At 38.9% G+C, this 27,790-nt stretch overlaps 1 protein-coding gene across 1 annotated transcript in view; it reads left to right on the top strand.

The window, feature by feature from the left end:
* Positions 1 to 4,556, top strand: part of LOC128664510 (transient receptor potential cation channel subfamily M member 7-like) — a 288,636-nt gene extending 284,080 nt beyond the window's left edge. Inside the window, 1 exon segment of the mRNA XM_053719331.1 lies at positions 4,024 to 4,556. Within this exon segment, the coding sequence (XP_053575306.1) occupies positions 4,024 to 4,109 (86 nt within the window). The 3' untranslated portion in view covers positions 4,110 to 4,556.
* Positions 4,557 to 27,790: the final 23,234 nt, after the last annotated feature.

Here is a 27,790-nt window from a genome sequence, read left to right as displayed (position 1 = left end):
AGACCACAATGTAAATATATATGTATATGATTATATACATATATATTAACGTAATAATATGTGTATATACATATATTAACACATAAATATACAGTATATGTATATAAGCATATACATATATATTTACTAACTGCTGACCATCGCTGCACTACATACCTCCTTCACTACGAGAGGTTCTGATGCCGTCTGTGATGGCATCAGAACGAGGCTCCCATAGGAGCCTATAGAAGCTAGGTTTCATGAGCACAATGCTTCCTAGTAATGCGAATGTAAGCTTGTGTTTGCATTGTGCTTAACTTGTAATACCAGCGCACATTATCGTGCGTTGGTATTACAAAGTGGAGTGCTAATATCCCATAGTACGGTTCATTCTCTCTGCAACCTCGTTTTGTTCTGGGTTGTATGGTACAGTACTTTGAAACATAATTCCATGCTTTCTGACAATAGCTTGTGTGTTACCACTTGTATATTCAGTTCTATCGTCTGTACGTAATGTACTTGGCATTTTGCCAAATGTGTTGCTTATTAGAACCAGCTACTGTTCAAGTTTTTCTGGTACTTTATTGTGCAACAGATACAGTGTGGTGTACCTGGAGTAATCATCAATGAAATTGAGAAAATACCTCTTTTTTCCTAGGGTCAAGATATTCATTGGACCACAAAGATCTGAGTCTAGAGGTTTTTGAGCGCTGCTGTTGCTCCGCAGCTGGTACATTTCATTAATTGATTACATTGATTAATTTGTATGCCACTTGCACAGTCATTCTCAACTATCTTCTTTATTGTGTCAGGACTTTTATGTCCAAGACGTCTCTGTGCCAAGTGTGGATGCAGTTTGAATGTTTTTCATCTTTGGCAGTATTAACCACTTCACTGCAGTTCAGCTGATACAGTTCATCTGAGATTTTAGCCATTGTAAGTAAGATATCCCCACACAACTGTCACTTTGAAAGGTCACTACATTGCCTTGTTTTATGAGCTCCTTTAATGACAAAAGATTACTTTCAAGAGCAGGCACATACAGAACATTTTATGGGTATTTTTCTGGTGACACTCTGGGAGATAGGACGGTAAAGAAAACTGTCTACTTTTCCTTTTAATTCCATTAATTGCCCATTAGTTGTGGTTATTTTTTCTGTTTTGCTTTGGTCAAGTTGAGTGAAGAAATTTCTGTCATTGGTCATGTGACTCATAGCTCCTGAATGAACACACCATATATGCAAAGATGAGGTGCCGCATTTTAATTTAAAAACATATTCTGTATCCGAAGAACATCTGTTTCTTCCTTCACACTGTTTGCTTTTTGTGATCTACCTTGTTTTTGCATTCTAGCTTTCCAGATTCTGCAATCAGCTTTTAAGTGGCCTGGTTTCTTGCACACAAAGTATTCACGTGCTTCTAGCTGCATATTACTGTTTTTATTTCTATTTTTCCTCTTAAAGGGCCACTAAACCCAAAATATTTTTTTCATGATTCAGATAGAGAATACAAATTTAAACAACATTACAATTAACTTCTATTATTTATTTTGCTTCATTTTTTAGATATCCTTAGTTGAAGAAAAAGCAATGCACATGGGTGAGCCAATCACACCAGGCTTCTATGTGCAGCAACCAATCAGCAGCTACTGAGCATATCTAGATATGCTTTTCAGCAAAGAATATCAAGAGAATAAAACAAATTAGATAATAGAAGTAAATTAGAAAGATGTTTAAAATTGCATTCTCTGTCTAAATCATGAAAAAAAAAATGTGGGTTTAATGTCCCTTTAATGCAGACTCTGCACTGCAAGCACTTTCACATTTAATGCTTTCTGTTTTATGCTTGTATTCCCCCACAAACTTGCCTTTAAAGGGACATAAAACCCAATTTTTTTCTTTCATGATTTAGAAAGAGCATGTCATTTTAAACAACCTTCTAATTTACATCTATTATCTAATTTGCTTCATTCTCTTGATATCACTTGCTGAAAAGCATATCTAGATATGCTCAATAGCTGCTGATTGGTTGCTGCACATAAAGGCCTTGTGTGATTGGCTCACATATGTACCTTGCTATTTCTTCAACAAAGGATATCTAAACAATTGAGCAAATTAGATAATAGAAGTAAATTGGAAAGTTGTTTAAAATTGCATGCCCTATCTGAATCATGAAAGTTTAATTTTGACTAGACAGTCCCTTTAACATATTCCAATGTTGGTTCATCATCTAGATGTGCACCAAGTAGTTTAACTTTCAGTTAAACCACTAAAAAAGTAACAGTGTTTAAATATGAAAGTGTTTTATTCCTGCTCCTATACCTCTCAGTCATTCAATAATTTATTATATAATTCTGCATTTCCTGGCCTTTCATCAGCTTTGTCTGGTAGAGCTTTCTAATTCAATACATTTTATTGCTGAGTTGAGCTCTTTCGTTCACGTTTTGTAGTTCTTCCCACATTTCTTTAGCTGTTTTACAATTGCATATATGTATGATTTGATCATTGTCTATGCAAAGAGAGATACTACTCAGAGCTTTCTGATCTTCCTCTATCCACTCGTCATGAGTGGGTTCTGCCAGCCTGGCATCATTTACACACTTCCACGTACCTTCTCTTATTAGCAGCATCTTCATCTTGAATTTCCAAGACTGATAGTTCTGGTTTGTCAAATTATAGTTTAGTTGAAGCCGTGTTACTAGCCATTATTCAATTTCCGTGCTGTAGTCTTTATATGTTGCTGTATCTTGCACTTATTTGTTTTAGCAGGCTTTAAATGGGGCCATAAGCTATATTTAATCATCCTTTCTGGAACATGGCAGCAGGCTACAATATAGTTTTTAAGACAAGAATAAACAATGAATACAGGGAACAGAAAAATTACCAAACATTGCCACCTACTGGCGGAACAGTATATAATACATAGACAATATACTGTATTCATAGTAGTTGTAATACATACGTGAACACTGTTTTCTAACAAATGCGATAACAGTTTTCTTAATACACTCTGAGTAGTACATTTTTTTATACTTCCATCATATACATATATATATATATATATATATATATATATATATATATATATATATATATATATATATATATTATATATATATATATATATATATATAATTGTTGGACAGATAGCTCAGCATGTTAAGGCACTGTGATTGAGCTCTGTAGCAACCTAAGGTTTGCAGGTTTGATCCCCGGCGAGGTCCACTCAACCTTCCAATGTTGATAAAATGAGCAGTGCCTTGAGACCCTTACAGGTGATTAGCAGTGCTTTATAAGTACCCAATATATATATATATATATATATATATATATGTGTGTGTGTGTGTGTAATTTTTTTTTAATGCAAGTTAAATACATGTATTGTAGTTATTTTACATGCAGACCTTTTTCAGTGAGGTGCTTAATTTATAATATATGTTGTGTTTGTATATATATATATATATATATATATATATATAATATATATATAATATATATATATATATATATATACACATGAGCCATATAATTATTGTATGACCAATTAGCACATCTAGGCAAGTATCCCCACTTGCTTTTCCCCAGAATGACTCTGTATACATTGTTTGAACACAGCAATCCCCTTATGTAGAAGGTGCAGCGAAAAAACGAAACCACTTCTAGACAGCAGTTTCAAGCTTATTAGCTCTCATCAGCAAAACATACGTTTGATTTGCAGCTAAGTAAAATCCTCCATTTAATAAAAGTGTCTATACAATAATTCTATGGCTCTTTGGTTTATGAAATAGAGGATTTTAATCTCACACTTTTATCTCCACCATAACTTAAATGAATATTGCTTTTGCCCTGGAAATTAGCTTCTCTTAGCAGCATGCCTATACAATAATTCTATGGCTCTTACTTTTATGAAATAAAGGATTTTAATCTTTCACTTTTATCTCCCCTATAATTTGAATGAATACATACTGTATATACACTGTATGTATGTATATATACTGTATATATATGTGTGTCCGTTTAATTTATTTATCATATTTCTTCTCAGAGGTGAAAAGGAATGATTACACACCCAATGAAGCTGCGCTCATGGAGAGACTTCCCTCATCGAAATATCAACTGGCTCCTGCATAGTACATTTAACCCACTTACATTGGGTTGATTCATTGACTATTATACTAAAATACTGTGTTCTGTTATTTCAGAATGATTGCAAGTGATTTGCAAAGTGAAGTAGAGCTCTTCTGAATGTATGAACTTACTTAACATTTAAAGTCAGAGTGCAATATTTCACTGGATATTTGGCATGGTCTTTTAAAGCTATGCAAACTCCTTATTCAGTTTAATATAGAATCCAATTTGCCATTGTGTTAACAGGACATCATATAAAGATAAAGATCATTGTCACAGATTATCAGATAAGATTTATAGAAGATTAAGGTGCTTTGCAATGCTATCAGTTTATAGAACCCTATAATGATGCAATAGTTCCGATAATTAAATATAAGGTCAAAGTATGTCAAGTCACAATGACTGTTTAAAGGGACAGTGAAATCTATTTCTTTCTAATGACACAGTGAGTCCACGGATCATCTTAATTACTGCTGGGAATATCACTCCTGACCAGCAGGAGGAGGCAAAGAGCACCACAGCAAAATCTGCCAAATACCACTCCCCCTATCCACAATCCCCAGTCATTCTCTTTGCTTAAATCAGTTGCAAGGAGGGGTAAAGATAGGTGTCTGATTCTTCAATCAAGAGTTTGTTATTTTTTAAGCAGAGCTAGTTTACTCTGGTTTTCTTTGGGGTTTAGCCGTAGTCCATGTCAGTCTTCAGTAGAGCAAGTGGTGCCTTTTAAGCATGTGGGAACTTGTGGGGTATAATCCCCACTGGGCCTCCCAAGTAATTTCATGCTGCCCTTGGTTGAAAGTTTAAGTAAGTTTACTCAGCCTTTTCTTTTTTCCACAGCTCCATGTGAGGTAGGAAGCCCCTCTCATACCAAGTGAGCTGTCCTGCTGCCGGACAGATTTTTGAGGTAAGTGCCTATTTCTTTCCCTGTTTTGATATAGGAGAATTTGGTACTTTGACAGTTAATTCTGTCTAAATATACAATCAGCCTTCTAGGTTAACGGTTTATTGTATGGCAGTTTTGCAGGCACTGGGGATGTTTGGCTCAGTTTATTATGTTTTTACTTTGGTGTACATGTTTTTGTTTGTGTATTAATGGCTACCGGGAGGTTTGTTAGGCCATGCCCACAATAGGCGGGCTTATCTGAGATAGCAAGGATGTTTTTGGTGCCCTTTTAGCTGTTTCCTGGTGTTCCTGGATGTTGCAGCTCTGTTGCATAGCTCCTCAGAGGTTGTTCAGCGTTCTCTGCGGTGCGGCTGTATGGGGGTCCGGATCATTTTCTGACTTTGTTTCCAGCAGCAAAGAGGTCAGGTAGGCATCTCAGCACAGCTTGCTGAGGTGTGGAGGTTGCCTGTTTTTTTTGTGTGGGGCTGTTGCTCTGTTTATATTTAAGTTTCTGTCTGAATTTCAGGGACTATAACGTTTGTGTCTCTTTTTGCATTCATTTTGTGAAAACTTGTTGCTGCGTGATTTATTGTGCAGTTTATTGAAGGATTTTCTAGTTTAAAAAAAAAAATAATTTAAAGGGACAGTAACGTTTTTTGTTTCATTAAAATTCGTATTTGAACTTAGAATTTTTTATTTATTAAGGGTTTTTTTTCCTTTGGAATAAGATGGACCAAGAGGCCCTGCAAGCTGTTGCTTGTTCTCTATGTTTAAATACTAATGTTGAGCCTACTATCCTTTTTAATTCCTCTTGTATTGAGAGAACATTACATTACAAGGATAGACTTTTTTGATTCTGAGCCTTCATTGTCTAGGGCGGATGTTGTTCAGGAGTCTCCTATTCAGGCTAATTTGCAGCGTTCTCCTCATACGTCCCAATCTTCTGCAGTGCCCTGTGTTTCGTCTCAGGTTGGTTTTTCCTTGCAGGATATAGCTACCCATATATCCTCGGCAGTATCTGAGGCTTTGTCTGCTTTTTCTATGTTACAGGGGAAGCGCAAGAGGAAGTATAAGGTTTCTGATTCTGTTGCAATTTTGTCTAGTGTTTCTTCTCATAAGTCTGAGGAGGAAGATACTTCAGTAGTATCTGAGGGTGAGATCTCGGATTCTGATAGTGTAAATCTTCCCTCTGAACCTGAGGTTTCCTTTAGGTTTAAGCTGGAGCACCTCCTTTTGTTACTCAAGGAGGTTTTGGCTACCTTGGATGACTCTGAGGTGTCAGTCATGGTTATTCCTAAGAAATTTAGTAAACTTAATAAGTTTTTTGATGTCCCTTCCTCATTGGAAGTTTTTCCTATACCAGATTGTGTTTCAGATATTATTGCACGAGAAGGGGAGAAGCCTGGGATTCCTTTTTCCCCTTCTCCAATTTTTAGGAAGATGTTTCCTATTGCTCATTCTATTAAGGAATCTTGGCAGATGGTTCCTAAGGTGGAGGGAGCAGTTTCCACTCTGACCAAGAGGACCACTATTCCTATTGAGGACAGCTGTTCTTTTAAAAATCATATGGATAAGAAGTTGGAAGCTTTGCTTAAAAGGATTTATGTTAACCAGGGGTATCAATGGCAACCGGCTGCATGTATTGCTACGGTTACTAGTGCGGCGGCATATTGGTTTGATGCATTGTCTGATTCTATTCAGCAAGATACTACTCTTGAAGAAATTCAAGATAGAATCAAGGCTTTGAAGTTGGCTAATTCCTTTATTGCAGATGATTCTCTACAGGTCATCAAGTTGGGAGCTAAAATTTCTGTTCTTGCCATTTTAACTCGCAGAGCTTTATGGTTAAAATCCTGGTCTGCAGATGTGTCCTCTAAGTCTAAGCTTTTGTCTATTCCTTACAAGGGTAAGACCTTGTTTGGGCCAGGTTTGGCTGAGATTATTTCTGATATTACGGGAGGGAAGGGGCGTTCTCTTCCTCAGGATAAAAGAAATAAACAGAAGGGTCGGCAGAGTAATTTTCGTTCCTTTCGTAACTTCTCTGATAAATGTTCCTCTTCTTCCTCCAAGCAGGAACAGTCCAAGCCATCTTGTGGCTTGGACTGTCAAATCAGTCTTGGAATAAGGGGAAGCAGTCCAGGAAGACTGTTGCTGACTCAAAATCAGCAGGAAGGGTCTGCCCCCAATCTGGGAATGGATCTTGTGGGGGGCAGACTCTCTTTCTTCACTCAAGTTTGGGTTTGAGATGTTCAGGATCCCTGGGTGGTAGATATTGTGTCCCAGGGTTACAAACTGGAGTTCAAGAATTTTCCTCACAGAGGCAGTTTTCTTCTCTCCAGGTTATCTGTAAACCAGATACTAGGAGAGGTGTTCTTACATTGTGTTCAGAATCTTTCCGACATGGGAGTGATAGTTCCTGTTCCGGTTCAGGAACAGGGTCTGGGTTTTTATTCCAATCTCTTCATCGTTCCCAAAATGGAGGGAACTTTCAGACCTATTTTAAATCTCAAGAGTGTAAACAAGTTTCTCAGGGTTCCGTCTTTCAAGATGGAAACTATTCGTTCCATTCTTCCTTTGGTTCAGGAAGGTCAGTTCATGACCACAGTGGATCTAAAGAATGCGTATCTGCATATTCCCATTCACATGGATCATCAGAGGTTCCTAAGATTTGCATTTCTAGACAAACATTTTCAGTTTGTAGCTCTTCCTTTTGGTCTGACAACAGCTCCCAGAATTTTTTCAAAGGTCCTGGGAACATTGTTGGCGGTGCTTCAATTGAAGGGTGTTGCAGTGGCTCCTTATCTTGACGACATTCTAGTTCAGGCTCCATTTTTTTAAACTAGCAAACTCCCATATGGAGTTGCTGTTGTCTTTTCTGCGCTCCCACAGTTGGAAGGTGAGTTTAGGAAAAAGTTCCTTAATTACGGCTACAAGAGTGGTATTTTTGGGGACCATTATAGATTCTCTAGACATGAAAATTTTTCTGACAGAAGCAAGAAAGTCAAAGATTTTTAATACGTGTCTTGCTCTTCAGTCCCTTCCTCGGCCGTCAGTGTCTCATTGCATGGAGGTTATTGGTCTGATGGTTTCAGTCATGGATATCATTCCGTTTGCTCGATTCCATCTCAGCCCTCTGCAGTTATGCTTGCTCAGGCAGTGGAATGGGGATTATGTGGATCTATCTCCAAAGATTGTTCTAGATCAGATGTCCAGAGATTCTCTTCTATTGTGGTTGTCTCAGGATCTTCTCTCTCAGGGAACTTGCTTTCGCAGACCTGCCTGAGTGATTGTAACCACGGATGCCAGTTTGCTGGGCTGAGGTGCTGTCTGGGGTTCATTAAGGGCTCAGGGTCTATGGACTCAGGAGGAGTCGGTTCTTCCAATAAATGTTTTGGAACTGAGAGCAATTTTCAATGCTCTTCTAGCCTGGTCTCAGCTAGCTTCAACCCAGTTTATCAGGTTTCAGTCAGACAACATAACGTCAGTAGCTTACATCAATCATCAGGGAGGAACTCGGAGTTCCTTGGCCAAAAGTGGGCGGAGATTCACAACTGTTGTCTGTCTGCTATCCATATTCCAGGGGTGGACAATTGGGAAGCAGATTTTCTGAGCAAACAGACTATTTATCTGGAGGAGTGGGAACTTCATCCAGAGGTATTTTCCAGCTTGATTCTCATGGCATCTCGTCAGAATGCCAAGCTCCTGAGGTAAGGGTCGAGGTCAAAGGATCCTCAGGCTGTTCTGATGAATGCTCTGGCAGTTCCTTGGACTTTCAGTCTGGCATATGTGTTCCCTCCGTTTGCTCTTCTTCCTCGGGTCATTGCCCGGGTCAAACATGAGAGGGCATCGGTGATTCCCATTGCACCGGCGTGGCCTTGCAGAATCTGGTTTGCAGATCTGGTGGAGATGTCTTCCCTTCCACCTTGGCGTCTTCCATTAAGGAAGGACCTGTTTCTGCAGGGTCCCTTCCTTCATCCAAATCTCATTTCTCTGAAGCTGACTGCTTGGAGATTGAACGCTTGATTCTTTCTAAGCGTGGTTTTTCTGAGTCAATCATTGAGACTATGATTCAGGCTCGTAAGCCTGTGACTAGGAAGATTTATTATAAGATTTTGTCTTTTCTCCAGGAGGGTTTGTAGAAAGGTTTATCTGCTAGTACCCTGAAGGGTCAAATTTCTGCTTTATCTATTTTATTGCACAAGCGCCTGGCGGATGTGCCAGATGTTCATTCTTTTTGTCAGGCCTTGGTTAGAATTTGGCCTGTGTTTAAGTATACTACTCCACCTTGGAGACTTAATTTGGTTCTTAGAGTCCTTCAACAGGCTCCGTTTGAACCTATGCATTCTTTGGATATTAAGATGTTATCTTGGAAGGTTTTGTTTCTGGTGGCTATTTCTTCGGCTCGAAGAGTTTCAGAGCTTTCTGCCTTACAGTATGAATCACCTTTTCTCATTTTTCACTCTGATAAGGTAGTTCTGCGTACTGCCTTGGGTTTTCTTCCCAAGTTTGTTTCTGATAAGAATATTAATCAAGAGATTGTTGTTCCTTCTTTGTGTCCTAATCCTTCTTCTCATAAGGAACGTTTGTTGCACAACCTGGATGTGGTTCGTGCATGAAATATTATTTGCAGGCGACTGAGGATTTTCACCAGTCTCCTTCTTTATTTGTTGTCTTTTCTGGGAAGCATAAGGGTAAGAAAGTTACGGTTACTTCTCTTTCTTTTTGGTTGAGGAGTGTTATTCGCTTGGCATATGAGACTGCTGGTCAGCAGCCTCCTGAGAGAACCACGGCATATTCCACGAGGGCTGTTTCCTATTCTTGGGCTTTCAAAAATGGAGCTTCTGTAGATCAGCTTTGCAAGGCTGCGACTTAGTCATCTTTGCATACTTTTTCTAAATTTTACAAATTTGATACTTTTGCTTCAGCAGAGGCTTCTTTTGGGAGAAGGTTCTTCAAGCAGTGGTGCCTTCTGTTAAGGTTAACTGTCTTGTCCCTCCCTTATCATCCGTGTCCTTGGGTATTGGTTCCCAACAGTAATTAAGATGATCCGTGGACTCACTGTTTTTCAGAGAGTTTGCTTTTCTATAAACTTCAGGCACCTCTGCACCTTAGATTACTTCCTTTCTTCTTTCCCTTTGGTTGAATGACTGGGGATTGTGTGTAGGGGGAGTGGTATTTGGCAGCTTTTGCTTTGGTGCTCTTTGCCTCCTTCTGCTGGTCAGGAGTGATATTCCCAACAGTAATTAAGATGATCCATGGACTCACCGTGTCAGGAAATAAATACATTTATCAGGTAAAAAATAAATTATGTTTTTAAATCTGTACTATATATAGAGTCATTTGCAGTAGTTTTGTGTTATTTGTGTGGTTTTCTGCATCATTCTAGGTTGTCACAGCTCTTTCTAAGAATCACAGACTTGCTAACTGATAATTCTAATTTACCTTGCTAACAGCTACACCAATATTGTTTTTTAAAGGTGAAACAGGACCTCTGGTAGGGACGATTAAAAGCAAATCTTTATTGAAGATACGTAAAATCACACATAATAGCAGGTATATGGTAGGCTGTAAGATCTGCTGACGCGTTTCAGCTGTTAGGCCGTAGCCATAGCTAATGATCTCACTATCACATCCTGCATAAGTAGTCACACAAGAGCTACCATTGGTTAAAACATTTAAAATAAAAAAGCAACGCCCACAATTTACCCTGCTAGTTCATGCAGCAAGCATTTGTGTACATTGGGGAAGATCACGATTGTTGAAATGAAAAAAAAAGCTTCAGTGTTACAGAAAATAAGAAATAAATATGAACATATTAGTGCTATATCCCCTACATTATAGAATCATTACCACTTCATACAGTAAGAGTTTAGTGTTATTGTCAGCCAATTGAGATAAATCACCTCATATTTTTTCATTTTGAGAAGTCTCCATTGTTTTTTTTCTTTCAGTTTACTAGTGTATCTTGTAGGTTCCCAGCTGCAGGAAACATAAGAAGTTGTTTTTCTTAAGTTAATTCATGGTCGGGCTGACAAACCCACCATAACGCTGTACAGTAGATGTTGCTAAGCAACCTTGGAAAAAAATGGCTGTTTTTTTTATTTATAGTAAAATCGGCACCACATGGGTGTGATTGATGCTTATCTCAGAGTTTACTTGGGCAGTTATTAGTAGGTACACTGTGAGCACCATGGAGGGACCATGTACATGATGCCAGTCTTATCAAGTGTCTTGAGCTTTATAGTCCCAATATACTTTTACCTAAATGTATTATTGCCTTATCAATACTACCAGCTCAGTAATATCACAGTGTGATAGGTACTAGTGTGCTTAGACATGAATGCTATTCACAATAAGTAAGCTTTTCTAATTGCAAGAAGGATTCATTATTTCTAGAACCTACGTGCACTTTTATTAAGAACAGCAACATGATCAAATATTGTTGGATAAAAGTTCAACAGGGTAATTATTATCGTCGCTTACCGGAGAACGATGCACCGTATTGTAACCGGTGCTGACAGGCAGGCTAACACTTTCAGTGGTTAGCACACTGGGTGGCCTCCGACAGGTTATACACAGCTGGTACTCAGCGTTCACTTGATTGATGTGCGTCTGTCCGGCTGCAGCTAGCGAGTCAGACACTGTGATGGATCAGACAATTTCGAACCTTTGTCAGGGAGGAAGCACTGCAGTGGATCGAACACTTTGACACCTTAACCAGGAAGGCTCAAAAGAGAACAAAGGACAACTTCCGTATATAAAATAAATGAATTTTATTCCATACAAACTGCTACGCGTTTCTAGACCTACACCGGTCTTTTCATCAGGCATACAAACAATTCCATTGTTTGTATGCCTGATGAAAAGACCGGTGTAGGTCTAGAAACGCGTAGCAGTTTGTATGGAATAAAATTCATTTATTTTATATACGGAAGTTGTCCTTTGTTCTCTTTTGAGCCTTCCTGGTTAAGGTGTCAAAGTGTTCGATCCACTGCAGTGCTTCCTCCCTGACAAAGGTTCGAAATTGTCTGATCCATCACAGTGTCTGACTCGCTAGCTGCAGCCGGACAGACGCACATCAATCAAGTGAACGCTGAGTACCAGCTGTGTATAACCTGTCGGAGGCCACCCAGTGTGCTAACCACTGAAAGTGTTAGCCTGCCTGTCAGCACCGGTTACAATACGGTGCATCGTTCTCCGGTAAGCGACGATAATAATTACCCTGTTGAACTTTTATCCAACAATATCACCCTATGTGGCGCCCTCTTTTTTATTCCTAATTACAGATATCTCCTTTCCGAAGACCAGAGGAGCATTTGCCGCCAGTATCTTTGAGTGCTAGACTCAGCACTACCAACTCACATGAACTTTATGGTTTGTTTTTATACCAATACCACGTATTAACTTTTTACAGCGCACCCCGCACACGGTTCCCTTAGGGGTTCCCTTCTCATGATCAAATATTGTTTTACTAATGTACTGTATTATCTGCATCCTGCATGATTTCTAACATCATCTTTCTGTCTAGGGATTCCCTATAGATATAGTTTATTTCCATGTGTCCTTGGTGAAACTGAAGTACAATTTCCCTAATAATAATACAAAGTTTAAAAATTGCAGCTATGTGACTGTGTAAAATGCATATACAAAGCCATTAGTAGTTGTATTGTTAACTCTTTTTTTAAAATCAATCACATTGGCAATTTACCATTCATGTACCCAGCAGAGAATTGAATGACCTCAGGGAACCTCGGGCAGCTACATTGGTGGACTATATTCATTTATAACTACCTCATTCGTCAGCGAATTGTATAAAACACTAAAGTTACAATAAAATAAAAAACACTTTTTTTTTTTTTTTTCCTCAAGAATGAATTTTAAATATTTTATTGAAAGTTAAGGTATTTTGCTAATAGAGCAAGTGGATAAATGAATGTAAAAGATGTTTTATAAACCTTTATACTGTAAATAAATGTTTACATAATTTTCAGATTGTTTTTGTGTTTGATATTGAATAATGTACCTACATTTTTGGTAGCCAAACTCCACCTACCATTTGCATTGTTTGGAGGAGTCAGTCTGGGCTTTAGTCCTCAGACAGCAAGGCTAGCCACAGTGAAGTATAATTGTGGCTTTGTTTGCTTTGCTTTGCTGTTGTTATCTGAAAAAGCCAATTAAAGGGACAGGCTAGTCAAAATTAAACTTTCATGATTCAGATAGGGAATGCAATTTTAAACAACTTTCCAATTCACTTTTATCATCACATTTGCTTTGTTCTCTTGGTATGCTTTGTTGAAAGCTAAACCTAGGTAGGCTCATATGCTAATTTCTAAACCCTTGAAGGCCGCTCCTTATTTCAATGCATTTGGCAGTTTTTCACAGCTAGAGGGTGTAAGTTAATGTGTGCCATACAGATAACATTGTGACCACGCCCATGGAGTTACAAGTGAGAGGGCACTGATTGGCTAAATGAAAGTCTGTCAAAAGAACTGAAATAAGGGGACAGTCTGCAAAGGCTTAGATACAAGGTAATCACAGAGGTAAAAAGTATATTAATATAAACGTGTTGGTTATGCAAAACTGGGGAATGGATAAAAAAAGGGATTATCTATCTTTTTAAACAATACCAATTTTAAAGTAGACTGTCCCTTTAAACAATTTTATAAAGGCAAAGTTTAGTTTGAGAGCTGTTTATCTTGCTACGCAGCACTCTGGATGTAGAGAGACACTATAATGCTCAGGGGGAAATTACGTTTTTGTGTGATTTCTTTCCATGTTGATAAATTTTTCTTATCTGGCCCTTAAAGGGACATTTCAGCCAGAATTGGAATCCACATGGATGAATTTCAGTTTTGAATAAAAGCATTTTTGTAATACACATGTGTTAGCAAAACTGCTTCTAGTAAAATCTAAAGCTGTTTCAAAAGTGTATTTAAGTCTGCACCGTGCACCAGCATTTTAAACACAGAGCTTGCTCAGAGAGCCTAAGGTGCTTGTACCATCTGGTAATGACTCAATTTGTTAATTGCTGACATGATACAAGCCCCACTAGCTCTCTGAGCAGCTGCAGTATTTAAAATGCTGCTGCACTGAGAATATCTAGCTATGCTTCACATGCATGTGCAGAGAAAAATGTTAACCCTAAAACAGTGATAACTTTTACTAGAGGCATTTTTGCCAATATATGAATATTACAGATATGTTAATATTCAAAGAAGTAATTCATCTATGTGCATTTCAATTTTTACCAGAGTAGACTGTCCCTTTAATGATATATATGTTACAGCGTTAGCCTTGATAAGTCAGCAGGGGGCATTTCAAGGTCTGAGAATTGCACAAATTTTGGAGCGAAATTACTTGGAAAAAATAATAATGAAAGTATATTTCAAAGGTGTTTCATTAGGTATAACTAAACATTGTATGTATAAATCCCATGGTGTTTATTATCCATTTAACATATTATTATAAAACAATAAATAAATAAATAAATAATGATTTTTTTTTTACATATAAATAAACCAGATGATCACAACTTCCCTGGATCAGACATACCAAGCCATGAAGACAATTGCAGGGGCTGCTTTCCTTCTGCAAATTATCTAAAAAAAGGTGGGGGGTACTGCCTCAGCAGGTATCGAGATGTCTTCCATAGGAAGTGATTGAGCTTGCTGGAAAAGGAAACTTTGCTCAGGAGATAGCAGTTAGCATGGAGCAATAGGCACACACGTTAAAATCCAAATCCTGCAGCCAACACTAGAGACTTTGTAATATGTTCCCTTCAACTTAAAGGGACATGAGACCCACATTTTATCTTTCATGATTTAGAAAGAGAATGCAATTTTAAACATCTTTCTAATTTACTTCTATTATCTAATTTGTTTTATTCTCTTGATATTCTTTGCTGAAAAGCATATCTAGATATGTTCAGTAGCTGCTGACTGGTTGCTGCACATAGAAGCTTTGTGTGATTGGCTCACCGTGTGCAATGCTTTTTCTTCAACTAAGGATATCTAAAAAATGAAGCAAAATAAATAATAGAAGTAAATTGTAATGTTGTTTAAATTTCTATTCTCTATCTGAATCATGAAAGAAAGATTTTGGGTTTCGTGGCCCTTTAAGGGCAGATTAGTGAAATGTTTGTGTGTTCTTTTGCATGCATAGACCTTGTATACCTCAGCTGCAGTTGTGCTATTTTATTCCACTAAAATGATCACTACTCGGGTGACTTTTTGAACATCTTTTTAAATTATATCTATCATTTATTTAGGGCTAGATTACAAGTGAGGTGCAAACGTTTTTGTGCAAGCGATATCGTCTTTTGGAGAGCATTTTTAATTGCCCTGATATTACAAGTTGAGCGAAATCGTGATCGCGCTAGCGCAATCAGGATTTACGCTTCTTTCCTTACCACAATCTCAGAGCTGTGGTTAACTGTTTTCCAAAACTAAAAGTCTCACAAAACACATCAAAAATACATTACAAAGTACAGTTACACTCACAATAACACCATCTAATAAAAATTATTTTAAAAAAAAAGTTATAAGGGCTCAAAGATATGACATCTCCAGTGTTAGAAAGAAAAAAAAAGCCGCCAAAGTGCTTAAACATAGAGATACATACAGATACATTGCTAAAGATGTATTTGTGTATATATATATATATATATATATATATATATATATATATATATTATATACGTTTAACTATGTATTTACTGTAAGTATTTTGCCCACCTTCCAATGTTCTGTACCTAGCAGAATATGTTCTATGTATTTTTAAATAAATATTCCTATGTATATCTGTATATATCTATACCTATATTTAAATATATATAAAATTAACCAAATAAGTTGTGGGAGAGGATACCCAGATCCCTCCTCAATAAGTAGGACGGGAGTTATTTTAATCTTGATTAATGAATGAAGTCAACACAGCATTAACTCGTGTTAGACCCGGTGCAGACCCCCTTACTTAGATATTATTCCAGTACTATGAAAGAAAAGGATTACACAGTAGAGCTATATGAGATACTGTGAATATTAGAGGGGGATTACAGCACTCGAAAAAACTTTCTCTTACCAATCTAATACGTAGATAAATGGCTGGGGGATAATGTCAGACCTATGAAATACATGCACGCACAGGCCAGATCTAATGCAATTAATTTATTACAAAAAACACAACAGGAAATTGTTCAAAGCATCATGTCAACATATACATAAAACCACTGCAGTGGATGTTATTAATAAGACCAATAGAAAATACTTAGGAAACCTAAATTAAATTAGGCAGATTATTAAGCAACAAGATGAAACATTGTTACAAGTGACATATTTCTAAATCACAAAGCAATACAAATGATGGAGGGCTAGTTACTAAGGTCAATAAGAACAGCTCAAATAACTTGAAAAAATCTCCTCTCGACAAACAGATTTGACTTAGTTGGGAAGTCCGGGATAGATACCTCCGACATCCAATACTTCTCTCACCTATTCCATCGAAGGGTCGTGTCTCGTTGCTCATAGGGACACCGACTTTAATAGGCAAAGTATCACCGCCTCTGTGATTTACCTTCCGGGCAGCCAGACACTACCGCTTACTCATTGCAAGTGCCTAGAAATAGGCACTTATTTTCGTCACCTCCTCTTCCATTTGTTATTTCCCTATTAATTCCTACAAATTTTAAAGAGACAGTACTGCTATTATGTGCATCTCTAAAATGACGAGCAACACTCGTATCTCTTTCGTAGAGGATGTCATCCCTATGCTCCTGTACCCTATCTTTAAACATCTGTTTCGTTTTTCCAACGTAGAATAGGGGACAGGAGCATTGTAAGAGATAGACAACCCCCACAGAGTTACAATTAGAAAAGCACCTAATATCAAACTGTCTACCAGTATTTGCTGAGAAGGACTTGCATTTTAGCATATATGGACAGTAAACACAGTGTCCACATGGAAAATTGCCTGTTACCTGTTGGGACTTATTTAACCAATTGCTTTCAGGTTCTGACTGTACAAATCTACTTTCTTTCATGTAATTAACAAGAGTCCATGAGCTAGTGACGTATGGGATATACATTCCTACCAGGAGGGGCAAAGTTTCCCAAACCTTAAAATGCCTATAAATACACCCCTCACCACACCCACAAATCAGTTTTACAAACTTTGCCTCCAAGGGAGGTGGTGAAGTAAGTTTGTGCTAGATTCTACGTTGATATGCGCTCCGCAGCAAGTTGGAGCCCGGTTTTCCTCTCAGCGTGCAGTGAATGTCAGAGGGATGTGAAGAGAGTATTGCCTATTGAATGCAGTGATCTCCTTCTACGGGATCTATTTCATAAGGTTCTCTGTTATCGGTCGTAGAGATTCATCTCTTACCTCCCTTTTCAGATCGACGATATACTCTTATATTTACCATTTCCTCTACTGATTCTCGTTTCAGTACTGGTTTGGCTTTCTACAAACATGTAGATGAGTGTCCTGGGGTAAGTAAGTCTTATTTTCTGTGACACTCTAAGCTATGGTTGGGCACTTTATTTATAAAGTTCTAAATATATGTATTCAAACATTTATTTGCCTTGACTCAGAATGTTCAACTTTCCTTATTTCCAGACAGTCAGTTTCATATTTGGGATTATGCTTTAAATTATCATATTTTTTCTTACCTCAAAAATTTGACTTTTTTCCCTGTGGGCTGTTAGGCTCGCGGGGGCTGAAAATGCTTCATTTTATTGCGTCATTCTTGGCGCGGACTTTTTTGGCGCAAAAATTCTTTTCCGTTTCCGGCGTCATACGTGTCGCCGGAAGTTGCGTCATTTTTGACGTTATTTTGCGCCAAAGATGTCGGCGTTCCGGATGTGGCGTCATTTTTGGCGCCAAAAGCATTTAGGCGCCAAATAATGTGGGCGTCTTATTTGGCGCCAAAAAATATGGGCGTCGCTTTTGTCTCCACATTATTTCAGTCTCATTTTTCATTTGCTTCTGGTTGCTAGAAGCTTGATGTTTGGCATTTTTTTCCCATTCCTGAAACTGTCTTATAAGGAATTTGATCTATTTTGCTTTATATGTTGTTTTTTCTCTTACATATTGCAAGATGTCTCACGTTGCATCTGAGCCAGAAGATACTACAGGAAAACCACTGCCTGCTGGATCTACCAAAGCTAAGTGTATCTGCTGTAAACTTTGGGTAGCTATTCCTCCAGCTGTTGTTTGTAATAATTGTCATGACAAACTTGTTAAAGCAGATAATATTTCCTTTAGTGATGTACCATTGCCTGTTGCAGTTCCCTCAACATCTAAGGTGCAGAATGTTCCTGATAACATAAGAGATTTTGTTTCTGAATCCATAAAGAAGGCTTTGTCTGTTATTTCTCCTTCTAGTAAACGTAAAAAGTCTTTTAAATCTTCTCTCTCTACAGATGAATTTTTAAATGAACACCATCATTCTGATTCTTTGGACTCTTCTGGTTCAGAGGATTCTATCTCAGAGATTGATGCTGATAAATCTTCATATTTATTTAAGATGGAATTTATTCGCTCTTTACTTAAAGAAGTACTAATTGCTTTAGAAATAGAGGATTCTAGTCCTCTTGATACTAATTCTATACGTTTGGATAAGGTTTTTAAAGCTCCTGCGGTTATTCCAGAAGTCTTTCCTGTTCCTAATGCTATTTCTGCAGTAATTTCTAAGGAATGGGATAAATTGGGTAATTCATTTACTCCTTCTAAACGTTTTAAGCAATTATATCCTGTTCCGCCTGACAGGTTAGAATTTTGGGACAAAATCCCTAAAGTTGATGGGGCTATTTCTACCCTTGCTAAACGTACTACCATTCCTACGTCAGATGGTACCTCGTTTAAGGATCCTTTAGATAGAAAAATTGAATCTTTTCTAAGAAAAGCTTATCTATGTTCAGGTAATCTTCTTAGACCTGCTATATCATTGGCTGATGTTGCTGCAGCTTCAACTTTTTGGTTGGAAACTCTAGCGCAACAAGTAACAAATCGTGATTCTCATGATATTATTATTCTTCTCCAGCATGCTAATAATTTCATCTGTGATGCCATTTTTGATATTATTAGAGTTGATGTTAGGTTTATGTCTCTGGCTATCTTAGCCAGAAGAGCTTTATGGCTTAAGACCTGGAATGCTGATATGGCTTCTAAATCAACTCTACTTTCCATTTCTTTCCAGGGAAACAAATTATTTGGTTCTCAGTTGGATTCTATTATTTCAACTGTTACTGGTGGGAAAGGAACTTTTTTACCACAGGATAAAAAGTCTAAAGGTAAAAACAGGGCTAACAATCGTTTTCGTTCCTTTCGTTTCAACAAAGAACAAAAGCCTGATCCTTCGTCCTCAGGAGCAGTTTCAGTTTGGAAACCATCTCCAGTCTGGAATAAATCCAAGCCTGCTAGAAAGGCAAAGCCTGCTTCTAAGTTCACATGAAGGTACGGCCCTCATTCCAGTTCAGCTGGTAGGGGGCAGGTTACGTTTTTTCAAAGAAATTTGGATCAATTCTGTTCACAATCTTTGGATTCAGAACATTGTTTCAGAAGGGTACAGAATTGGTTTCAAGATGAGACCTCCTGCAAAGAGATTTTTTCTTTCCCATGTCCCAGTAAATCCAGTGAAAGCTCAAGCATTTCTGAATTGTGTTTCAGATCTAGAGTTGGCTGGAGTAATTATGCCAGTTCCAGTTCCGGAACAGGGGATGGGGTTTTATTCAAATCTCTTCATTGTACCAAAGAAGGAGAATTCCTTCAGACCAGTTCTGGATCTAAAATTATTGAATCGTTATGTAAGGATACCAACGTTCAAGATGGTAACTGTAAGGACTATATTGCCTTTTGTTCAGCAAGGGAATTATATGTCCACAATAGATTTACAGGATGCATATCTGCATATTCCGATTCATCCAGATCATTATCAGTTCCTGAGATTCTCTTTTCTAGACAAGCATTACCAATTTGTGGCTCTACCGTTTGGCCTTGCTACAGCTCCAAGAATTTTCACAAAGATTCTCGGTGCCCTTCTGTCTGTAATCAGAGAACAGGGTATTGTGGTATTTCCTTATTTGGACGATATCTTGGTACTTGCTCAGTCTTTACATTTAGCAGAGTCTCATACGAATCGACTTGTGTTGTTTCTTCAAGATCATGGTTGGAGGATCAATTTATCAAAAAGTTCTTTGATTCCTCAAACAAGGGTAACCTTTCTGGGTTTCCAGATAGATTCAGTGTCCATGACTCTGTCTTTAACAGACAAGAGACGTCTAAAATTGATTACAGCCTGTCGAAACCTTCAGTCTCAATCATTCCCTTCGGTAGGTAGCCTTATGCATGGAAATTCTAGGTCTTATGACTGCTGCATCGGACGCGATCCCCTTTGCTCGTTTTCACATGCGACCTCTTCAGCTCTGTATGCTGAACCAATGGTGCAGGGATTACACGAAGATATATCAATTAATATCTTTAAAACCGATTGTTCGGCACTCTCTAACGTGGTGGACAGATCACCTTCGTTTAATTCAGGGGGCTTCTTTTGTTCTTCCGACCTGGACTGTAATTTCAACAGATGCAAGTCTCATAGGTTGGGGAGCTGTGTGGGGATCTCTGACGGCACAAGGAGTTTGGGAATCTCAGGAGGTGAGATTACCGATCAATATCTTGGAACTCCGTGCAGTTTTCAGAGCTCTTCAGTTTTGGCCTCTTCTGAAGAGAGAATCGTTCATTTGTTTTCAGACAGACAATGTCACAACTGTGGCATACATCAATCATCAAGGAGGGACTCACAGTCCTCTGGCTATGAAAGAAGTATCTCGAATTTTGGTTTGGGCAGAATCCAGCTCCTGTCTAATCTCTGCGGTTCATATCCCAGGTGTAGACAATTGGGAAGCGGATTATCTCAGTCGCCAAACGTTGCATCCGGGCGAATGGTCTCTTCACCCAGAGGTATTTCTTCAGATTGTTCAAATGTGGGGGCTCCCAGAGATAGATCTGATGGCCTCTCATCTAAACAAGAAACTTCCCAGGTATCTGTCCAGATCCCGGGATCCTCAGGCGGAGGCAGTGGATGCATTATCACTTCCTTGGAAGTATCATCCTGCCTATATCTTTCCGCCTCTAGTTCTTCTTCCAAGAGTAATCTCCAAGATTCTGAGGGAATGCTCGTTTGTTCTGCTAATAGCTCCGGCATGGCCTCACAGGTTTTGGTATGCGGATCTTGTCCGGATGGCATCTTGCCAACCATGGACTCTTCCGTTAAGACCAGACCTTCTGTCACAAGGTCCTTTTTTCCATCCGGATCTGAAATCCTTAAATTTAAAGGTATGGAGATTGAACGCTTGATTCTTGGTCATAGAGGTTTCTCTGACTCCGTGATTAATACTATGTTACAGGCTCGTAAATCTGTATCTCGAGAGATATATTATAGAGTCTGGAAGACTTATATTTCTTGGTGTCTTTCTCATCATTTTTCTTGGCATTCTTTTAGAATACCGAGAATTTTACAGTTTCTTCAGGATGGTTTAGATAAGGGTTTGTCCGCAAGTTCTTTGAAAGGACAAATCTCCGCTCTTTCTGTTCTTTTTCACAGAAAGATTGCTATTCTTCCTGATATTCATTGTTTTGTACAAGCTTTGGTTCGTATAAAACCTGTCATTAAGTCAATTTCTCCTCCTTGGAGTTTGAATTTGGTTCTGGGAGCTCTTCAAGCTCCTCCGTTTGAACCTATGCATTCATTGGACATTAAATTACTTTCTTGGAAAGTTTTGTTCCTTTTGGCCATCTCTTCTGCTAGAAGAGTTTCTGAATTATCTGCTCTTTCATGTGAGTCTCCTTTTCTGATTTTTCATCAGGATAAGGCGGTGTTGCGAACTTCTTTTGAATTTTTACCTAAAGTTGTGAATTCCAACAACATTAGTAGAGAAATTGTGGTTCCTTCATTATGTCCTAATCCTAAGAATTCTAAGGAGAAATCATTGCATTCTTTGGATGTTGTTAGAGCTTTGAAATATTATGTTGAAGCTACGAAATCTTTCCGTAAGACTTCTAGTCTATTTGTTATCTTTTCCGGTTCTAGGAAAGGCCAGAAAGCTTCTGCCATTTCTTTGGCATCTTGGTTGAAATCTTTAATTCATCTTGCCTATGTTGAGTCGGGTAAAATTCCGCCTCAGAGAATTACAGCTCATTCTACTAGGTCAGTATCTACTTCCTGGGCGTTTAGGAATGAAGCTTCGGTTGACCAGATCTGCAAAGCAGCAACTTGGTCCTCTTTGCATACTTTTACTAAATTCTACCATTTTGATGTGTTTTCTTCTTCTGAAGCAGTTTTTGGTAGAAAAGTTCTTCAGGCAGCGGTTTCAGTTTGAATCTTCTGCTTATGTTTTTTGTTAAACTTTATTTTGGGTGTGGATTATTTTCAGCAGGAATTGGCTGTCTTTATTTTATCCCTCCCTCTCTAGTGACTCTTGTGTGGAAAGATCCACATCTTGGGTAGTCATTATCCCATACGTCACTAGCTCATGGACTCTTGTTAATTACATGAAAGAAAACATAATTTATGTAAGAACTTACCTGATAAATTCATTTCTTTCATATTAACAAGAGTCCATGAGGCCCGCCCTTTTTTGTGGTGGTTATGATTTTTTTGTATAAAGCACAATTATTCCAATTCCTTATTTTATATGCTTCGCACTTTTTTTCTTATCACCCCACTTCTTGGCTATTCGTTAAACTGATTTGTGGGTGTGGTGAGGGGTGTATTTATAGGCATTTTAAGGTTTGGGAAACTTTGCCCCTCCTGGTAGGAATGTATATCCCATACGTCACTAGCTCATGGACTCTTGTTAATATGAAAGAAATGAATTTATCAGGTAAGTTCTTACATAAATTATGTTTTTTACTAACTAATCTTTTAGGTTATGAGATTTTTTAGCTGTCAAAAGTGGGCTTTTTCCCACTTTATCTGCAATTTTGTCATCTAGAGTTAAAATATGCCAATTCTGGGATAATATCTCCTTAATCTTTCGCCACTGACAGTTATAGGTTGTGATAAATCTTAGATTATTGTCAATTTTTTTATCTTTTTTTGAATACAAAAGATCATTTCTATTTAGTTTTCTAACTTTGTTCAAGGTACTTTTTATTAGATTATGGGAATAACCTCTTTCTATAAATCGTTTACACATTGTTTCTGCATGATGCTCAAATTTTATTTTTGAGGATGAAATTCCCTTTTAATCTTAGTAGTTGGCCATATGGAATACCTTTTTTCAAAGGTTCTGGATGGCTACTAGATGCTTCCAACAGGCTATTTGTGGCTGTATTTTTACGGTAGTTCTCTGTTGAAATGCGATTGCCTTCTTTTTTAATAGAAATATCTAAAAAAAGGCAATTCTTTCTCACTAAACGCATATGTAAGAAAAATGTTCCGATCATTTTTTTTCAGATTCGAAACAAATTCATGTAGACAGGCCAGGGGGCCATCCCAAAGCATAAAGATATCATCTACATATCTGATCCAAAGGGACACATGGGAGTCAAATGTCACACCAAATTTCTCAAAAATATCTAACTCCCATGCCCCCTGATGAAGACATGCATAAGTTGGTGCACACACTGCCCCCATGGCTGTCCCCCTGACCTGTCTATAGACAGAGTTATCGAACTGAAACACATTGTTTTCAAGAATAAATCTTAGGAGGTTAATGACAAAGGCTGTGTGTCTGTCACTATCTGGTCCTCGAGTTCTCAAAAAATGCTCACATGCATCAATTCCTTTTTCATGAGGTATAAATGAATACAGACTTTCCACATCTAATGACACCAGGATTGTCTTAGATAAAACAGAGAGATCATCTAATTTTCTCAACAGATCTGGAGTGTCTTTCACATAGGAGGGGAGGGAGATAAGAAAAGGCCTGAGAAAGTAATCAACATATTCTCCAATGTGTTCACTAATGCCACCAATTCCAGATAAAATTGGTCGTCCCAGAGGATGAGACCTACTCTTATGAATTTTGGAAATTATATAGAACGTAGGCATCACTGGACACACTGGGTTCATAAATTTAAATTCATTAGCGGAAATGAGACCTTCCATTTTTGCTTCCTGTAAAATTCTATTTAGTTTGAATTAATTGAGTTTAATTTGCATTATTGGATTTCTAGAAAGTTTCTCATATTGTGATTTATCAAACAGTTGTCTTTTTACCTCATTTAGATAGAAAGATTCATCTAGATGCACCAAATTATCGCCCTTATCAGCTGGTTTATAAATCACCCCTTTTGATGTTAAGTTCTTTTAGCGCGGGGGGCGGAGCTAGCAGCCGAGCGAGGTGGCTGCACAGAATTAGAGCTCCTACATTTATATCTTTCAATTTGGTGTTTAAGTTGAAAATCCTTTATTTCTTATTTAGTCTTTTATTTTTATTGTTACTCCACTTCACTCTAATATGTCATCCTACCCTCCTATCCAGCTCTGGGACTTATTTGGAGGTGATTGAAGCCCGGAACGTGCCGGCCGGCTGGCCCCACAGTTAAGAGCAGCTATCTATTATTACATTTAAGGGACATTAGTGCTGGAACGATTTCCCTAGGCTAATCGGGTGAGATTTCTGCCCTGGAGACACAAGGAAACAGCCTGTCTCTCTTGTTGCCTCGGTCCGTTCACCCACATACACAGGACGGGAAAGCCCGCGAAAAGCAGCCATCTTAGGAGAGACTGACCGAGAAGTGAATGGGAGAGTGAACAAGCCACACGACCAACTTCTGCGACACGGACCACCTCTTTTGTGCCCAGTCCCCACTGCAGGACGCTAGTTCAAGGAGTAAACACCACGGAGTATCCTCAGCCTGTTAGATACAGAGCTGTAACGCAGTCGCCCTGGCTGAGAGCAGCTGTTAAATAACGGAGTCGGAGGTTCCCGCACTGACTGCCGAAAACGCCTGTGAGTAGTATTTCCCTATTACTCGCTTCACGCACTCTCCCCTCACAGGGTCCCAAGGTTCATACCCGCTCCTAACTCAGACGGTTACAGCAGCCCATACTCAAAAGTTTAACGCTCCTACAATTCACCTAGCTGCACACGGGGTCAGTCAGTTTTGATATCCTGGAGCATTGGCCCTATTACAGCCTACTCCGTTGTATAACTCTCACATCTGCGTCACACCAGGTATCTATGTCACCAGCTCACTGTCAACCCTACCTCTGAGCTCTATAATAGGCTTTTAACAGCGGCCTGTACTGTGTTTCTCAACTGGGACCCAGCTAATGCCCTTTTTACAGTGAATTCCATTGTATCTTGATGACGGGCCTTCTTGTCCCAGCTCCTGTTTAATTTGATACAAGAAGCTGCCCCCTCCATATATACCTACCAGGTATTTAAGGAATCTCAAAATACTGAGACCCAGCACTATTCATATATTGGACATTTACTTTCAGTGACCTCAGTTAGTCCCCTCCTCCCTTTCCCGCAGGTCATTAGTACCTGTGGGTCATACCCCACTCCCCTTTCCCGACTTCGCCAACAGGAGGCACACCCCCAGGAGGGAGACTATCTGTTCCAGAAGTCTTGGCCAGCAGACAGACCTCTTCACCTGTCCTTTGGGTGGGAACACTTTCCAGTCTAATAATTCACTCATCTTTGGAAGTTTGCACATTCTTTTATGCAGAGATAAAGCTCCAATATAGGGGAACCGGGTGGTTTATCCCCCCACAGCGTCATCCACAGTCAAGGAGGTCTGACTATTAGAGCCTCATTCACTACCACCATATTGCAGGCTACTCCTGAGACTCTCCTTTAATTAGCATATATGGCTCATAACATGAAGAAAAAGTCGAAGCATCAGGGACAGCCTAAAAGAGCTTTAAATGATCATTTCCACAGCAAGACAACCTCAGATGCTGAGGGATCCGAGGATGATTCCAGAAATGAAGCTGCAACATATAACCCTCCTCCTAAATCCCGCAATCCCTTAAAAGAAAGTCAAGGTATCCCGCAATCTGCTGTGCTAGACTCCATCAAAGCCCTCTCAGAGAAGATGGACACCCACTACTCATCTATCAGACAAGATCAAAAAAATTCTGTGAGCGAACTCAGAAGAGACATTACCTCCTTGGGCGAGCGCACGGAAACTCTTGAACGAAAACACGAGGACCTGAGCATAGACCAAACGAATATTCTTTCCTACTCTCAGAACTTAGCTGAACAGATCTCGGACTTAGAAACTAAATTAGCGGATATGGAGGATAGATCGCGCAGAAACAATCTGCGGATCAGAGGCATTCCGGAGGACATTAGCGTAACAGACTTGCCCAGGTATCTCTCTGGTCTGTTTGGAGAGCTGCTTGGACCCATTACAGATCAAGAATCCATCATAGACAGTGTTCATAGAGCACTACGTCCAAGGAATACTTCCTCTGACATACCAAGAGATGTTATTTTCAGGCTGCATTACTCTACCTTTAAAGAGAAGGTCCTTAGAGCCTCGTTCCTAAATAAAAACCTCAAAGCACCATACGATTCAATCCAATTTTTACCGGACTTGTCTCCACATACGCTTGCAAAGAGACGGACATTTCAACAGTTCACGCAGAATCTGCGTCGCCTTAACCTCAAATACAGGTGGGGCTTCCCCGTCAAGATCTTCTTTCGTCATGAAGACCGCACCTATGTAATCTCCTCCCCAGACCAGGGGATGAAGATCTTGCAGTCGCTGGGACTCACTCAAGCTGCTGACTGTAACCCCAAATCTTCTGGTCAGGGAAGTAACCTCAACTCCTCAGCACCAGATTGCCAACCCTCCTCCAGGAGATCCTCACCACAGACCAAGAGAAAAGATTCATCTGATCCTAAGAACCCTCCCTAAATAGCTAGTAGGATCTTTAGCTCTAGGGTGTAGTAACTTACCTAAAATTACTAACTGAGCACACGTACGGGTACTTATTTTACCCCCATTACTTGATTTTGCTCAATATACACAGCCTTGGTCCCTATGATGAGCAGATGCACTAAACTCTCATCCATAGACTTCATTTTGAGCTTACATACAGGTACTTTCTTACTCATGCCATAATGACAGCTCAAGTATAATATACTCAGTAGACCTCTGGGTCTAACCAAGACTTCACATACCTAACTGTTGATTTATGGTTTTGTATATTTGACTGCCTGTTGTTTTCTTTAACTAATGTTGTACTTCGGTTCATTAGAGGGTTACAGTTTGGCACCTCCTATCCCCCTCCTACTTGTCCTCCCTCTCCTATTGTTCTCATACCCTCTCTCTTGCACATACACTTTACCGTCTTTTGTCTGAGGGCCCCCCCCCCCCTCCTATTTCTCTACTCGGCTACCTAACTACACACAACTCTATTATAGTCCACATATTACTAAGATCCTTACCAGATACCACTTAATTTTTATAGCTGCCACTTTGCATCCATACTCCTACTCTCTCTTCTTATTTCTCTACAGCCATACGAGGTAAATAGAGTCCTTACTACTGAGCACCGTGAACTGGTTGGCAGATTTAATTAAATACAACATAATCCATTCCCCCTACAATATATATCTTAGGATGGGCCATTCAGAGTGAGACATAACATTTAGTTAGTGATTGGGATAGGGTAGCTAAGTTTTTCTGTTTACTATGCCATGTACATCAGATCCACCTTAGTTATAGAGTTGCTATTACACATTTGTTTTTGGTTTGAATATGTGTTGTCCTTACTGTACCTCATGAGCCCTCAATTTACTTTCATTTAAGCTAGGTTTTCCCTTTTTCATACCATGGGATT

The sequence above is a fragment of the Bombina bombina genome, chromosome 6 (genome assembly GCF_027579735.1).
Source record: "Bombina bombina isolate aBomBom1 chromosome 6, aBomBom1.pri, whole genome shotgun sequence".
In the NCBI taxonomy this organism is placed as follows: Eukaryota; Metazoa; Chordata; class Amphibia; order Anura; family Bombinatoridae; genus Bombina; species Bombina bombina.
The sequence above is the reverse complement of the archived record's forward strand: the minus strand, read 5'-3'. Positions and strand labels throughout refer to the sequence as shown.